The 17213-nt window shown below is 41.8% G+C and overlaps 1 protein-coding gene across 7 annotated transcripts in view; it reads left to right on the top strand.

Annotated features, from left to right (window-relative positions):
* The window catches only part of CEP89 (centrosomal protein 89), a 105329-nt gene that overhangs the window by 1621 nt on the left and 86495 nt on the right, over positions 1–17213 (top strand). For 5 of the 7 annotated variants that reach the window (XM_014595596.3, XM_019492921.2, XM_059713854.1 and 2 more), the window contains exons 2-5: positions 1000–1106; positions 3569–3724; positions 4370–4571; positions 15604–15709. In XM_014595596.3, coding sequence (XP_014451082.1) covers positions 1000–1106; positions 3569–3724; positions 4370–4571; positions 15604–15709 — 571 coding nt within the window. Of the gene's footprint in view, positions 1–999; positions 1107–3568; positions 3725–4369; positions 4572–5524; positions 7427–15603; positions 15710–17213 lie in introns of those variants that run through there. The other 2 variants (XM_019492919.2, XM_059713855.1) reach the window with 2 other exon arrangements.

The raw sequence follows: 17213 nt of genomic DNA, 5'->3' as shown, positions 1-17213 counted from the left end.
CACTAGGCTCTTGCCAGCGCTTGGCGGAGGGACTGGAAGGGCAGGTTGGGGGGTGCTGTGGCAAATTTTGGGATGGCAGTAGCCCCCCTCTCGGCCGTGCCACCCACCCTGAGCACTGGGAAGAGCCTGGTGCTGCCCCCAGCCCGCAGCGGCAGGCTGTTTTCCTCCCACGCACAGATCTGGGGGCATGTGTCCCCCGGTAAGAACCTGGTGCAGCCTCCCAGCCCATAGCCTCCCAGGGTGCACGTAGCAGCAAGAGCTGCACGCCCCCCGACGTGCGCCCCACACCCACTGATAGTTCCCTCTGCTTTGCTCCCTGCTGCAGCCCCAGGAGCAGTGGATGGGCTGCGCCGATTCCCCCCTCCCCCCGCTTCCTTCCCTAGTCCCAGCCTTACTCCCTCCCTCTTTCACCATTGCGGGAACGTATTCCTATTTCTTACATTATAAACTGGGTTCCCTTTATGCAAATTCAGTTTATGCACAGTTTTCTGGGAATGCATGTACCGCATAAATCAAGGGAAACCTGCATATCTTTTCATGTTGTTCTCTCTGTGACCAACTGACAGATAAACACTGCAGTTTATGTCCTCTGTAGTCCCACCAGAGGGAGGATCAGATTGTGGTATTCTTGGGAAAGCAGGATTTAAACTGATAGAAGCTGGTCCTTTTAGTACCACTGCCCCTCTGTCACGCACAAGAGTGGGCTTTAAGGGAAGTCTGTAGTTTAGAAACTCATTTTTGTGGACTAAAAGGTCATGGAAGAACCTGGTTTTGGTCTTGGATGAATCGCAGATCTCTAACCAGTGTCAGCATCTCTTAATACATTCCTAAAATTGCCGTACTTGGAACCAACTCATTTGTGCACATTAATTTGCATGTAAATGTTCTTCCCTTTTATGTTACTTTGTATAGTTAGTTTTTATGCATGTTCACAGTTTTGTGTAACTTCATTGTGATCCTTCAAGTCATTGCCAACTAACTTTGTTTTAAATTGTTTAGAAACATATAGCTCATGGCCTGGTCCCTGCTGCTACCATAGCTCCTAAACCTGCAGTTCCCCGCACCCCTCCCCCTCGTAGTCCAAACCCTTCTCCAGAGAGGCCCAGGTAGGTTTTAAAGTTGTGTTTTTTTATTTTGCATCTTAAGTTTCATAATAACAGTAAACAGTAGAACCATATGATTAGAATAGTTTAACTTCTTTGCTGTAGTTCTTACCTAAACCTTTTCCTAATTAGAATATTTTCTGTATGGGATAATATGTTTATTCAAACTGCTACTATCTATACACTTCTCATCTTCTCAAGTACTCTTAATAATTAGACCCATATCTTATAGACTAATATATACGTAACTCCTGTTGCAAAATCACTGAGAAATTACCTGTGAAAATGCCGTGTAAGATGGGTCTAATGTTGGTTTGATTACCAAGAGGGGCAGAGATTGTATTATTTCATATTTTACTATATGAGGATGAAAGATACTATATCAGAAACTCCAGGCACATTGGTTTTAAACTTTGGTATGCATTAATGTGTAATTGGAGTACAATAAGACTTTATAAAAGTTGCCATTTTATTTAAAGACTGTTTCCAGAAAACAGGATGTAGATATTGAAGACCTACAACCCATCCAGCATCCCAAAACAAAAAGTCAAATGCCTTTAACTTTAAGAACCTAATGCTGGTGCTTCCACACAGAAAAAGTTCCCATTATGTTGTTTAAACAAGCCCTAACTAAGACTAACTGCACAAGTCAGCTTATATTGTAAAGAATGAGGCCCTCTCCAGAAGCATGTACATATATATACACACAAGGAGTTTTTTGGGGGCTCCTAACTTTTGTGTTTGCAGGATCAGAGCATTTATTTAAATTCACTCCAAATGTAAAGAGGCATAACTCCATACATGTCAAGTGTACACGCAGTTTGAGCAATGAGTTGAGAGAGAGAGAGGTCCTGTAATTAAATTTAATCTTTTGATTACCTGTCCAATCCAGGTACATTTTTGTTTACTCATTACCACCAACAGGACCCATATTATGAAACACTTGTTAATTTATTTTATAACCAAGATAAATGAGCTCTGCCTATCAAATGGCTAGGATTACTTTGTTATTAGGGCTCCCATTATAACAGTATAGTATTTAAGTGACATTAAATGAAGCATGGATATTCTCTCTCTCATTAGCTCTTCTTTGGGAAAAAGCCTTTTTGAGGCATAAAGTAAGATTTCCTTTCAAACGGTTGCAAATGTTTGCAGTTATTTTAACCACAATCTCAAATTAGAAATCATAAAAAAAGCTATGTGACAACAATGTAATACATCTAATTTAAGAACAAAATGAAAAAAAAATTAGAACAAAAATAGAAAAAGTTCCCTACTTTACTACGCCAAGGTTTTCGTCAGGCGTAACTTTAAAAGAATGATGCCGCAACCTGAAAATCTTTAAGTGGCCTTTTGTCAAATGGGAAAAATGTATATTTAAAAAAAAAATATCTTAAGTAGGCATGAGAGAAAAAACCATGAACAATCTCTACTCTTCTCCCAACTTCTACTGCCCTTTGACTTAACCACCTACAGCCAGGACACTGCATAGAATAAAAGTGACTGCCATGTTTAATTTCTTTTTACATTTTCTCTTTCTTTTCTATGTGTTCCTCTTGGCTCCTGGTCACTTTCCAGTTTCCCTCCCATGTGTAGTATGTTCCTAGACCAGGGTCGGGCAATTATTTCAGGCAGAGGATCACTTACTGAGTTTTGGCAAGCCATCAAGGGCCACATGACAGGTAGCCAGGGGCAGCTAAATATTAATTTTCTAAATTTTTTTAGGGGCCCTGCAGGCCAGATATAATGACCTGGTGGGCCGCATCCAGCCCGCGGGTCACATTTTGCCCACCCCTGTCCTAGGCAATCCTAACTCCTTTCTCCTCCTCTGGTCTCATTAAGAGTGGTTCCTATCATGATTCTTACTTGGGTTTTTTTTGTTTTGTTTTAAACTCTCTAATCCTATTGTCTCCTTTCTCTTCATTTTATCTGACTTCAGAATCTTCTCCCCAAAACAGGCATATCCTACTGTCCTATTCTAGCTCAGAGTCCTGCAAAATTAGTTAACCAGCATGAAATTGCATAGCAAAAGCATTGGAGTAGAGAATAAAAGGGACTTACAGACTTAAGTATCTGGACATTGGTGTTCCAACTCATCATTTATCAGGAGCACTTGTCATTAGGGTCAACACTTGATACTGTAGAATATGCATCATAAATTCTGCGCTTGGTTTCATATATCCAGCTTGAGTTGGGGATTTTCATTTGTGAGACAGGAAAATGTGACACAAGTCTCATTTTACCTTTGATTTCTACAGCATTTTAATACAGCTGAGTTTGTGCCTTAATTGTCTCTATGGTTTTGTGGCTTAAATAAGTCCCCTACGTTCTTATTTGATCGTTAAACTTTGTCTGCTGTAGCTTAGTTAGTGAAGGTACTTAAAGATGCAAATAAAAGCTGAGCCATAGAGAGGAGGGAAAAAAATCAATGTTTCATTTTACCATTGTATTTTGGTCTCTTCTAGATCCGCCTTGGCAGCAGCTATTCTAGTGACAACATTAACTGGACGTACTGTTGCTATTCCTCAGCCTCGGCAGAGATCACTCTCTGAGAGTGATTCCACTTGTTTGGAACAAGAAGGCTTTGAGCCCTATGCCACCATCACAGAGCTCAGAATGGGGTAGCGTACACTTTTTATTTCAGCGTCACTCATTAGACATGTAATCTGAGAATGAATTACGGAATCAACTGAGTCACTGGCACCATCACTCATTTAAACTTATTTCCACCCCTCCCCCTATCTGTGCTAAACTGAATCCAGAAGCCCTGTCAGTTTCTTCTCCTTCATTTTAATTTTCCCATAAGTCAGTGTCATAGTTGCAGCCTCCAAAAGACAAGGTTTGGAGAGTTGCAGGCAGCAGTAAAATTTTGACTCTGGATTTCTACCATCCAAACTTCATTTATACAGAAAACTACCCATTAGGGAATTCTTCAAGTCATTCATCAGGTAATTCCTCAAGGTCATATTATATTCTTCACAGTCTATGCCATGCAGTAGTACTAGCAGTCCTGTCTTCATTCTGGCATTTCCATTAATGTACAAGGGAAGATATGCTTTTGTGCCTAATTCCAAGTGTCATGGGTGTAAACAGGAATGTACACCGTTGAAAGTCTTTTTTTTACTGTTAAGAAACTTGGGTTTTGGTGTTAGATATCTGCTGTTAGCTCTGATTCATGTATTGTTTGACACGTTTCTACTTTATTAGCTTTTAAAAAATCAGAACAAGCTTTACATTTTGTGTTTTAAAGTGTTTTGCACTTACAGGCCCAATTGGAAGCGGGATGGGAGTGAAAGATCACCTGTGCAGTCTCTGGAAGTGTCAGGCAATTTTTGTGAGGACGAGGATATGGATACTTATCTTTCAGACATAGAAAAGGAGCCAGAAGCCAGCTATCAGGGTACAGAGAAAAGAAACGAAACCTTTAGCAACGATGTCATTTATTCTGTTCCTTACAAAAATAAACAGGTAGGCTCCTTTAATTTCTTTTTTTGGCGTTTTAATACAAACATGTATTTGAATATCTTTTAAAAAGATATTTCGTTCTATTTTTCTATTACATTTTATTTAGTTTATATATATATTTTGCTTTGCTTACTACTGCTTGTGAATGAAATGTTCTTGGAGGATTCCAGTCTCACTAATTTCTTATTAGGATGATTTAGAATTTGCCAAGGAAGATGTGATTTCTTAGCACCCTACAAAATATTTAGTGGATGAAACATAGGTAGTCTTCCATGAGCAATCTTCTGGGCCACATGTTGGGAGGCTAGGTTTTCAGAAGGCTGCAGTCCAGCCTTATTACACCTGCAAACTTGCAGGTACAATTGACAACCTGTCAGTCTCTTAATGAGATGTGCAGATTCAAAGACTGGGCACAGATCAAAAAGTTAACAGTTTAAGTTTTCACATCTGGGCATGAATTAGAGTTGATGGATTCTAACTTTTGGCACTGCAGTTCTTGAATATTTAGCTTCAAAATTTACTAATAGATCAGAGTTATTCAGAGTTCACAAACCTAACCTAGTATGTAGGTGCATGGAGGAGGGTTAGTTTGAGCCTAGGTCACGTAAATGATAAACACATTTTGTAGTTTCCAGAATTATGCACACACACGTAACACTAAATCTTCAAAGACTAATACTGCAAAGTTAAGAAATGCTGGATTTAAAGTTGCATATGAATATGCTTTAGGATACAGGCAAACCCCTCATAACAGTGTTTTAATAAGCGCTATTTCACGGTAGTGCTTATTTCACTTTGATACCTGGTTTCACTTGGCGCTCATGGGTTTCGGTATCAAGCAGGGAGCATCAGCAGCACGCAGCCTCGTCGCCATCTTGCTTCATCGAAAACTATTGTGCTCTGTGCTCTTTCATGCTCTTACGTGCTTGTGTCTCTGTCTTGCTTCGTTTTTTGAGTTGAAATCAATCATCATGAGTCGGAAACGTGCAACTGACTCTGCGACTGCAAGTGCTGAGAAAAAACAGCGCAAAAGCATAACGCTGGAGCTTAAATTGGATGTCCTGAAGCGAATTGAAGCAGGGGAACGCCAGAATGAGGTCTGTAGAGCGTTGAATTTGGCTGGATCAACTGTTAGGACCATATTGAAAAATAAAGACAAAATAAAAGAATGTGGTAGAATTGTAACTCCTTTGAATGCTTTGAAACTCAGTAGAAGTAGGGCTCCAATCATGTTAGAAATGGAGAGGCTGTTAAGTGTTTGGATTGAGGATACAACTCAACGCCGTATGCCCTTGAGTATGCTGCTTATTCAGAAGAAGGCTAAGAGTCTTTATGATGATTTACAGAAAAAATTACCTCAGGGGTCTGCTTCTGAGCCTTTTATTGCAAGTAAGGGGTGGTTTGAAAGATTTAAGAGGCGCAGCAACTTGCATAATGTTTCTATTCAGGGGGAGGCTGCTAGTGCTGACACCCAAGCAGCTTTCACTTATAGAAATAAGCTTGTAGAAATCATTGAGGAGGGGGGTTATACACCTCAACAAGTTTTCAACGCTGATGAGACCGACCTCTTCTGGAAGAGGATGCCTTCTAGGACCTACATTTTCAGGGAGGAGAAGTCAATGCCAGGTTTCAAGGTGTCCAAGGATCGACTTACTTTATTGCTTGGTGGTAATGCTGCAGGGGACTTTAAATTGAAACCATTGCTTGTATACCACTCAGAAAACCCCAGGGCTCTCAAGGGGCATCTTAAAAGCAGTCTGCCGGTCATTTGGAAGTCTAATAAGAAGGCCTGGGTCACAATATCAGTATTTCAGAGTTGGTTCAGGGATTATTTTTGTCCTGCAGTTGAGAAATATTGTGCTGAGAACAATCTGTCCCACAAGGCACTTCTCATTTTAGACAATGCACCAGGGCATCCTACCACACTTGATGACCTCAGTGATAATGTTAAAGTTGTTTTCCTGCCCCGAAATACCACCTGCATCATACAGCCAATGGACCAGGGTGTCATTGCTGCCTTTAAGGCTTATTACATAAGGAAAACATTTGCCCAGGCTGTCAGGGCTACAGATGGAGAGGGTGCTCCAACCCTAAAAGAATTTTGGAAGGGCTATAATATCCGCAAGGCAATAGATAACATTTCAAGTGCCTGGGATGAAGTTGCCTCCAAAACAATGAATGGTGTCTGGCGAAAGCTTTGGGCAGACTGTGTCCAGGATTCCCAAGAGTTTGAGGAACCAGTGGTGACAATTCGGAACAATATCGTTGAGCTTGGAAGGAAAATTGGATTTGATGAACTCGAGCCTGAGGACATCCAGGAGTTGATCGATTTCAACAGGGAGGAATTGAGCAATGAGGACCTCATTCAAATGGAACAGCAGAGAAGCCACGAAGAGAAGGAAGATGTTCAACCAGCAAGGGCCTTAACCAGCAAAGGCATGGCTGAAGCTTTCAAACATCTTGAAGCTTTTCTTTCCTACTTTGATGAGAATGACCCTGACATGCAGCGCAGTTCTGCAGTTGCAAGGGGAGTTAACAATGAAGTCAATTGTTACAGGCTGCTTTACAATGAAAAGAAGAAGCCCAAAGTGCAGCTATCAATGGATTCCTTCTTCATGAAATGCACAACTCCTGCTTTAACCCCTGATGCCACCCCTCAACAAAATCCTCAGCCAAGCACTTCAAAATCCACTGAAACTGACACTAATCCTGACGGCCCTGATTCTGAGTGCTGAAGTAAGCCAAAAGAGCAAAAGGTGAAAGTGTATCTGTGCATACAGTTCATTACTTTATTTTGTAATTTTAAACATTATTTCAAAGTGTTAAATAAACTATTTACATATATTTAGATGTCTGAATTCATTGTTGGTTTGTTTTTTTTTAATAGTACAAGTGGGGAGCCTTGGGAACAAATTATATTTATTTACATTTCTATGGGAAAATTGGTTTCACTTAATGGTGTTTTGCTTAGTGCTCGGTTTTTTCTGGAACCAAATAAGAGCTCTAAGCAGGGGTTGCCTGTACACTACTCTGGGTATGAACCCTGCTTTATTGTTGTTGATTGATGTTGATTTTACTATGCACAGAATGTTGGTGTATTTAATCTCTATACAAAGTTATTTAAACATTTTTTCTATGCAAAACAAATCAGCAAAGAAGTGTCACCAATCGGGGCCCACTATCTAACTTGCTTGGAGGAAAGAAGGAAGGAAATGGTGAAGGAGAGTCTCCATCCGAGGGGAATCCTAGTATCAGACCTTCTGAACATGGCAGGTGTTGCTGTCTGTTTTATAAATGCATCTGATGAGCAGGGATCCTGGTTTTCTCTGATTAAAATAATCCCCAATTTTCAGATTAAAAAAAGTAACCCAAAATTCATTACAAAAAAAAGTAATCCAAATCCACATCCCACGGCTCTGCCCTGCCGCCGCTCATTTAGGTAGGGAAGGGGGGTGCGTGGTGGAGGCACTGCACTGCCCCAGTAAAGCAGTGCGCAGCGACAGAGATGCTTTAGCCTCCCCATGCCTCCCGGACAAGCCATGGTTTTGCTCCACCGAGCGTTGGCAGCTGCAGGGCATGGCGGGGGCACATACCCCTGGATCTGCATGGGGCGGGTGGCAGAGCAGGGGCTATGGGGGGGCTGCAGTTACCCTAAAATTCCCCATAGCCACTGCTGCACCAAGCAGATCTGGGGCACATGCCACTGCCATGCCCTGCCACCTCATCAGGGTGGAGCAAAACCGTGGCTCGTCAGGGAGGCTGGAGCAGCTCCGTTGCATGCCACTTGTTCAAGGATACCGGGCCTTGGTTCAGGAACCAATCCCCCATTTATAACATTGTTTCCTATAGGAAAATTGGTTCCGAGTTGCAACGTTTTGACTTATGACACAATTGGTTCTTGAAAAACGTGTCCTAAGTCCGAGGACTGCCTGTAATATACACATTATAGTGATAAGCACCATAAAAAAGCCCAGGAGGAAATTTAATAATTGAAAGAAGGATTTGATAAGACTGCAATAAATAGGTCAGAACTACACATTGTTCAGCAAAAAAACCAAAACAAAGTATTGGCTAACTGCTGTTTAAGTAAGCACCATCCATTCTGCATACTAAATGAGGGAGGGGATTATAAGGAAAATAGTACATGAGTATGCACTGAGAGTATATCAGAATGCCTATGTACAAAGGTTTAAATTAAGGTTGTACTAGAGCAGACTAATGCTAACTTCACCTGGTGTTTGCCTTCCTGCAGTCCCCTGCTTTATTCAAGCCAGCAACATTAGTCTACCCCAGTGCAGCCATAGTGAAGTGCCATTGGTGATGATGGCAGTCTTGATTCTGACAATTCCATAGTCAGTGCTTAACTTTGCAACTGTAGTAATGTTTTTTGTTTGCAATATCCAAGGTTTCTTAAAAGGAAAAAAAGCAGCAAAATGGAGATACAAAGAGTACATCATGCAGCATCATATTGACACTTGCATTGCAGATTAAGCAGAAGAATTTGAATGTTAGCTTCACTACATAGACCCCTACCACTTCGCATAACAAAGTAATTGATACCAATAGTAATCCGTAGTAGGTTATGATCTTCTGTATGAGCCAGCCACAGAGAAGGACAACTTACAGTGGGTTTTAGTAGAATTTGCTGACAGCAGAGATCTAGTGAGGCTTGGGAATCTTGGGTTTTAGTCCTAGGCTTTTTTGATCAGGCTCTTTTTTTCCCCATCCATTCCAACCAGTTTCTTTCCCCAGCCTATCTTCAAGCCAGTATCTTTTCCCAATCCAGCTGGTCACAGTCTCTCTCCAGCTTCTGATCCAACTCTAGCATTCCCCTCCACTGAGCTGGCTTGTAGTATTCCCCAGCTTATAGTTTCATAGTCGGTAGGGTCAGAAGGAACCTGAGTAGATCATCAAGTCCGACCCCCTGCCATGGCAGGAAAGAGTACTGGGGTCAAACGACCCCAGCAAGGTGTTCATCTAGCCTCTTAAAGACCCCCAGGGTAGGAGGCAGCACCACTTCTCTTGGAAGTTGGTTCCAAGAGAGCTTAATTTTCCTCATAAGCTCCCATTCAGCTTCCTTACTCAACCACTTGCAGCCTCCTCCATTATCTGTCAGTACTGGTGCACCAATACTTCAGTCCATATTATATCAGCAACGATAAAAGGAAAATTGACATTATCAACAATCAGCTTTCTTTGGCTGATGTTGCCAACAGTGTTGCTGATTAAATGCTGTGTGCATGCATGCATGCAGCTGCAGCATGGCACATGGCCAGGAGTGTAACCCAGCAGCTTAGAGAGCAGTGTCCAGACACTTAAGTTGGGGGGGGGGGGAGGTGCAGATCGAGGCCCCCCCAAGAAATGGGAGGGAGTAGGGCTGGGGCAGGGACAGGTGCTGCATGAGTGGGGCAGCCCGTGGGATGGAGGTGCAGCTCATGTGGGAAACAGAAATGGTACCATGTTTAAAAAATGTAGTTTTCAATTCCCTGCTGATCAGAAGCAAGCTGAGAATGGGGCCCCTCCACCAATCAGTGGCAGGAGGGCACACAAAGGAACCTGCAAGATTTAAAGGAGCTCCAGTGCCATGAATCCGGCAGAGCCCTACTCATCTAGAAACAAGGGTTTCTGTCTGGTAGATCTTTCGTAAGAGTCCAGTTCAGGAGCCATTTAACATTCTTTCCACTACCAACAAGCTTACGTACACCTGCCTTCTAGTTATTTCTTCTGGTCCTAATGAGCTTCAGCTAAAGAATTTACCCTTCTCAACTAGAAGCCCTGGCAGTTTCTGTGGTATGAGGCTCCTCTTCCTTGTCCCCTATTTTAGGCTGTTAATCCCTTCCCATCTTAAAAAGAGCTTAGTTTGCCAAAAAGAGTTAGCTGCCACAACTCAGTGGCAAGCATACTACTTGTAATCAAAATTTCTACTTTTATAAATCAAGAGATAAAATATATGTTATTCCTAATGTAATAGGATCGCCTGCAATTCTAGTAAGTTGAAAAAATGCATCCAGTGATGCATCTACATCACCAAGTTCTTCTTTTGAGCTCAGATCTAGACTAGGAAATTAATCTTTGCCCTGGTGACACAAGCATAACATTGTTTTATGTAAACTTTGAGAATCTGACATTAACTTCCTTTATTTCTGTTATGAGTAAATAATTTGCAGTTCTGACCATAAGGTGGCACTATTTTCATATTCCATGTCTTTCTTTATAACAAAAATGCCAGATGAAGTCAAGTTTAAGATAAAATAATTAGTTTCAACATTCTTAAATTCTTTTTACATCTAATACAAATGTCTAGGAATAGATACTGTTATGATTATTTGGCCTAATAGTTGATTTAATCAGCTGTGTTTTGATGCACAAAGTTAAAGAAACAGCCAGTTAGTAAAAAAAATACACAAGCTGAATATGTCCAAAACTTATGTAATCATAATAAATAAAAAAAAGTTAAACCCCCCCCCCCCCCACATTATCTCACTAGACAGAGTTCCTTATTTGCTTGTTTATTTACCAAGATACATAAGGTCCATCCCCGCCCCTCATATTCTAGGTACACATACTAATGAGCTTATAAATACCAGTAATTTCATCACCCAAAGCCACTTCACAATACAGTACGTTTTAATACTGTACATCACCCATTGAACAAGTTAAGACCCAACATTTTCATAAAAATCTGCCTTCAGCCATCCCTAACCAGATTCAATTAATCCCTTCTCCTGAAAAATGTGAGAAAATAGGTGAATCTTTGCAGCATCCACTTAAGACACACTCATTTGTCCAAGGGTCGTTTGTAGAGATGGAGCTGGTGGCTTGCACATCTTTGCAGATGATCACAGTTTGCCACAGTCACCTGTTGAAAGGGGTGGACTTTAGGGAGTCTAAGCCCAGACCACAGTTAAAAACCACTTGTTAAATTTTACATGGGATATTATATTTGTATAATATTTCTTGTGTCAGAAGTGCCACTTCACATAGTTTAACAGATAGCTACATTCTGTCAGCTTACATTCCTGAATTTTAGGTTGTAAACTTCTGTAGAGAGCATTATAATAATTTAACCTTGAGGCAAAGAAGACCTGGGTGATGGTAACAAGGTCTGCATCCAACTATTTAAGTGTGAGATACATAGCTTGCAAATTCTTAATCTCTTTGGCATCATTGTTTCAAAGTTTAGTCCCAGGCTCAACTACCCAATTGTTTTGCTTTACTATATATCATGAAGGCTGTTTCTTAAATTTGAAGTACTAAGAATGGAGCAATGTCATTATCTGTGATAGTGTCATGGTTATGTTTAACAATAGAGACCGATTCAGAATCATACAATAGATTTTTCTATGTTGTATATTTGGAGTGTCTCTATCAGTGAACAGGTTCATACTCTTAAGATGCTTTTAAAGTACAAATGAGATCTTTGTGCCAAAATGATATTAAACATTCTGCAGGCAGAGAGGAAGTAAGAGTAGTAAAGGGGCAGCAAAATGCTATATTTGTGAAAGGGAGCAGAAAACACCCCACATGAAGGCAATAGTGATCATCACCTGCTGGATTTCACTATCCAACGAAGGGCGTCTAGGGCTCACACCAAGGCTAAAGCCCTTGACTTCATAAGGGCCAACTTCAATGAGTTCAGGAGACTAGTGGGGGAGGCACCGAGGGCCCAGAAGGTACAGGAGATGGGAGTCCATGAGGGATGGTTGTACCTTAAGGGGGCAATCCTCCAGGCCCAAAGGATAACAGTCCGTGAGAGAATCAAGGGGGGTAAGAGTGCTCAGAAACCCCCTTGGCTCAGCAAGGGCATTCAGGAAGTCCTGAGGACTGAAAGTGGGGCGTACAACCAGTGGAAGGGAGGAGCTATCACTAAGGAGGAGTACTCCTCGGGCCGTGAGTGTAGGAGGGCTATTAGGAAAGCCAAGGCAGAGATGGAACTCAGGCTAGCGTCCAGGATTAAGGACAACAAAAAGTCCTTTTTAAGTATATTGAGAGCAAGAAGAGGGCACCAGGCAATGTAGGGCCCCTGCAAGATGCAAATGGTAATCTTGTGGCTATGTCAGACAAGAAAGCTGATATTTTTAACAGTTTCTTTGCCTCTGTTTTCTTGAACAGTGACCAGGACATCCCACCTACCAGAGGTAGGGACAATCTTGGGGATAGCTCTGTCAGGCCTTCAGTCAGCGCAGATGTAGTTAGGGATCTTCTGGAAGGGCTAGACATTTTTAAATCTGCAGGTCCAGATGCCCTGCACCCAAGGGTGTTGAAGGAGCTGGCAGGGGTCATCACAGAGCCCTTGGCCCAGCTGTATGAGCATTTGTGGTCATCTGGCCAGGTTCCAGGGGATTGGGAACTGGCTAATGTGGTCCCAATTTTCAAGAAAGGGAGGAAGGAGGACCCAAGTAACTATAGGCCTGTAAGCCTCACCTCCGTGCTTGGAAAGATCTTGGAGAGAATCATCAAGGAGCACATCTGTGGGGGGCCTGCAGGGGAGATCATGCTAAGGGGCAATCAGCATGGGTTCATTAAAGGCAGGTCCTGCCAGACCAACCTGATTGCCTTTTATGACCAAGTAACTAAATCCTTGGATGATGGTGTCGCTGTGGATGTAGTCTTTCTAGACTTTAAGAAGGCCTTTGACACTGTCTCTCACCCCATCCTCATCAATAAAGTAAGCGACTGTGGCATTGATGGCTGCACAGTTGGATGGGTAAAAAATTGGCTGATGAGGTGCACCCAGAGAGTAGTGGTGGACGGGTTGTACTCAACCTGGTGAGATGTGAGCAGTGGGGTATCCCAGGGCTCGGTCCTCGGGCCCCCACCATTTAACATCTTCATCAGCAACTTGGACGAGGGGGTGGAAAGCACGCTTCCAAGTTTGCTGATGACACTAAGATGTGGGGCGAGGTGGACACACTTGAAGGGAGAGAGAGGCTGCAACTCAATTTAGACAGACTACAAAAGTGGGCAGATGAGAACAGGATGGGGTTCAGTGTAGACAAATGCAGGGTGCTGCACCTTGGGAGAAGGAATCCACAGCATGCATACAGGCTGGGGAGTTCCCTTCTTGAAAGCACAGAGGCAGAACGGGATCTTGGAGTCATTATTGACTCCAAGATGAACATGAGCTGCCAATGCCAGACCGCAGCCAGCAAGGCCAGCCATACCTTGTCATGCATCCAAAGATGCATCTCAAGCCGGTCCAGAGAGGTGATACTCCCCCCCTATGTGACTTTGGTCAGGCTGCAGTTGAAGTACTGCGTCCAATATTGGGCGCCACACTTCAAAAGGGATGTGGCCAGCCTGGAGAGGGTTCAGAGGAGGGCCACCTGCTTGGTGAGAGGGCAGCAGCACAGGCCCTATGAGGAGAGACTGAGGGACCTGAACCTGTTCAGCCTCAGCAAGAGGAGGCTGAGGGTGGACCTGGTGGCTGCCTATAAACTCGTCAGGGGAGATCAACAGCAAATAGGTAGAGCCCTTTTCTCCCCAGCACCACCTGGGGTGACAAAGAACAATGTTTATAAGCTGATGGAGAATAGGTTTAGGTTAGAGATCAGAAGGCAATATTTTCAGTTAGGGTGGCCAAAATCTGGAACCAACTTCCCAGGGAAGTGGTCCTCGCCCCTACCTTGGGCAAATTCAAGAGGAAGTTGGATGATCACCTGTCTGGGGTCTTGTGAACCCAGCATTCATTCCTGCCTGTGGCAGGGGGTCAGGTTAGATGATCTGTTCAGGTCCCTCCTGGCCCTAGCTACTATGAAACTATGAAGGAAAAAAGAATAGCCAGTAAGAAAGAGGGAGAGCAAAATGTGTGTGGCACTCATATGCAGTTGACATGTAAAAAAGCTGAAATGATACAATCTTGATATGTATTCTTGATTCTCTAAATCAGTGGTTCTCAACCTTTTTTAGTTTCAGGGCACCCCTCCATATTTTTTTTTAAATTTGGCAGCACCCTGGTTGAGAACCACTGTTACCTCTGCTTACTTCAGTGGTTTCAGCTGGATGGTGCTACAGCTGCTGCCTCTACTGCAGCCAAGTAGAACTGCCCATGTACCTCATGTGGAGCCAGACCAGGAAGGTCTGCAACAGGAGCACATGCTTCTACCTGAATTAGGATTATTTGATAAACCTAAAGCAGGCAGGAGTGCCCACTCTTGCCACAGCCCTTCCTGGTCTAACCCTGCATGGTCCTTCTGGAAACAGATGCATGGGGTACACAGTTCAACTTGGTTGCAGTGGCAGCAGTACCTGTACCAGAGCACTCATGAAAGACTTTTGTGGCACCCCAGTTGAGAACTGCTGCTCTAATATGCTCAATATAGTTTTATGAAACCGATATTTTAGATGGAATATTATGTTTAGAGCTGTGGTTCTCAACCTTTTTAGACTTGATAGTTGTGAGGCACTCCTTGGAAAATGCAGCTCTTAGTTTTCATTTATTTTTAAATTACCAAGAAATAATAGAACAGTTTTTTATTGTAAAGAACTCAGAAATACTACAACAGGATAGAATATTTTTAACATTATGGATTCCTATTTGAAATCTCTCTCTTTATCTTGTGAATCATGTTTGCATGCGTAACAGTGCTAACATTGCATGGCATTCCGTGACACCCTTGAAAGGATCTCAAGGTGCCACAGGGTGCCATGTCATTCTGGTTGAGAATCACTAATTTAGATGCTATGCATAAGTGAATAAGATGATTTTACAGACTTAGTGGTTGGAAAACATAATGGGGGCCATTACTGTGCTGTGAACAAGAAACTACCACATGTTCCTATTGACTCTTAAGAATTGTTGGTATCTTAATTTTGTTTTTGTATAAATCAAAAAGTATGTATGGCACATAGTTTAATTTATCATCTTACATTATCTTAAAACACTATAGTGCAGTACCCCTTCTAGAGAGTGATGTCAGCATTTACTCTATGAAGATATCATTGTATGCGCATGCCTATGTGTATGGGATATTTTTAGGATGTTTTCTGGATTTATGTGTACTAGAGATACTACCTTGTAATGTTTTTGACTTAGGAAAAGCTTCTAGCCTCTCCTGGCATCGACATGGGTGAGAATGAAATTTCCTCTCCTGAAACTGCAATTCAAACAATAGTAGACCAGTCAAATGTACAAGTGGAAGGTAAAGTTATGTTTTAAGGTGAAGTGTACTAATCTTTAATGTGTCAGAGAAATAAAACTCTATTTTGTTTTTGATAAATTAACCTTACTAGAATTCAGTTTTTAGTATTTAAGGCATTTTAAATGACTATCAATAAAATAAATACTGTTAAAGAACTCAGCCATCTGCAAATGAAGATTCTGCGTTTGGAATTTAGTGAACACTGAGGTTTATGGTTGTATTGGAACGGAATTCAGTTTGCATGCTCATATATACTGTAGTCCTTCTGTACTTAAAAAATCCAAAAAATAGCACATTTTTATGTTACAAAAGATACTAATTTTACTTAGGGTATAAGAACACAAAGAAGTTATTACTTTACCTGGTAAGCTAAGGTACAAAATCATACTCCGTGCTTTACTCTGTATCTGCAGTTCCGTAGCTGGTGTCCTCACACTTACCCTGCAGTAAATGTGAGATTTCTTACCCCACTTTCATGGAAGGGTAAGCTACTTGACATTTACTGTAGTGTAACAGCATGCAGTGGCAGTTACTATCTTTAATTAACATACCATAGGTCCTGCTCTACCTTACACAAACAAGTATACAATAAGGTATCTTTTAAATAACTTTCTTAGCATAATTACTCCTTAAGTAAATGGGAGGTCTGAAAATCTTCAGTGATAACATTTTTCAATCAGAAGTTATTTTATGGAAACAAACTTTACCTATATTTTTTATAATTTTTATTTTTTTTATTTTGCCTAGAAACAAATACTTGCAAAACGCAAAAATACTGAAATACTAAGGAAAACATAGTAGCAAGTTAAATGACTGAAACCTTCCCCCAACATACTATATAACTGTTTTTCATTAAACAGTCATTGAATAAAATGGATCCACCGGGAGCAAGAATAGAAACAAAGGTTTTTCCTCTCCCAGATGAGTCCTAATCACTGAGTTAAAGCAGTGATTCTCAACCAGGGTGCAGCACTACATACATCCATAGTGTTAAAAACATTCTGCCTGCTGTGGTCTTTCAGAGTTCTTTGCAACAGAAGAATTGCTCTTTTTCTCTAGTCAAAGAATTAGTGGAAACTAAGAACTGTGGCATTTTCCAGGGGGGTCTTGAGTCTAAAAAGGTTGAGAACCACTGAAAGTAATTCTCCATGATGCTTTATTTCTCTGTGCCTTTGAGTCTTGAATGCTTTTCCACTATAAAAAAAAAAAAAAAAGAGCTTCAAATAGGGGAGACGGGGTAGAGGCATTCTATAACAGCCTGTAGCTAGGTGGTTAGGGTACTCTCCTCAAAAAAGAGGTTTGAGTTTGAAATATGCTTAGGCTAAGGACATTTAATCAAGGCTCCCACTTCCTGTTTGAATGCTCTAATCAGGCAACCTATAGCCTGATCTGGCCTGCAAAGAGATGGAATCTCGCTATTGGCAGCTCAACTCAGATGATTGCAGCAGGTTTGGAGGGGGCATTCCCAAGGTCCTGCAGCCCACCCTGCAGTAGCCAGGGTACC

The sequence above is a fragment of the Alligator mississippiensis genome, chromosome 10, assembly GCF_030867095.1.
Source record: "Alligator mississippiensis isolate rAllMis1 chromosome 10, rAllMis1, whole genome shotgun sequence".
Taxonomy (NCBI): domain Eukaryota; kingdom Metazoa; phylum Chordata; order Crocodylia; family Alligatoridae; genus Alligator; species Alligator mississippiensis.
The sequence above is the reverse complement of the archived record's forward strand: the minus strand, read 5'-3'. Positions and strand labels throughout refer to the sequence as shown.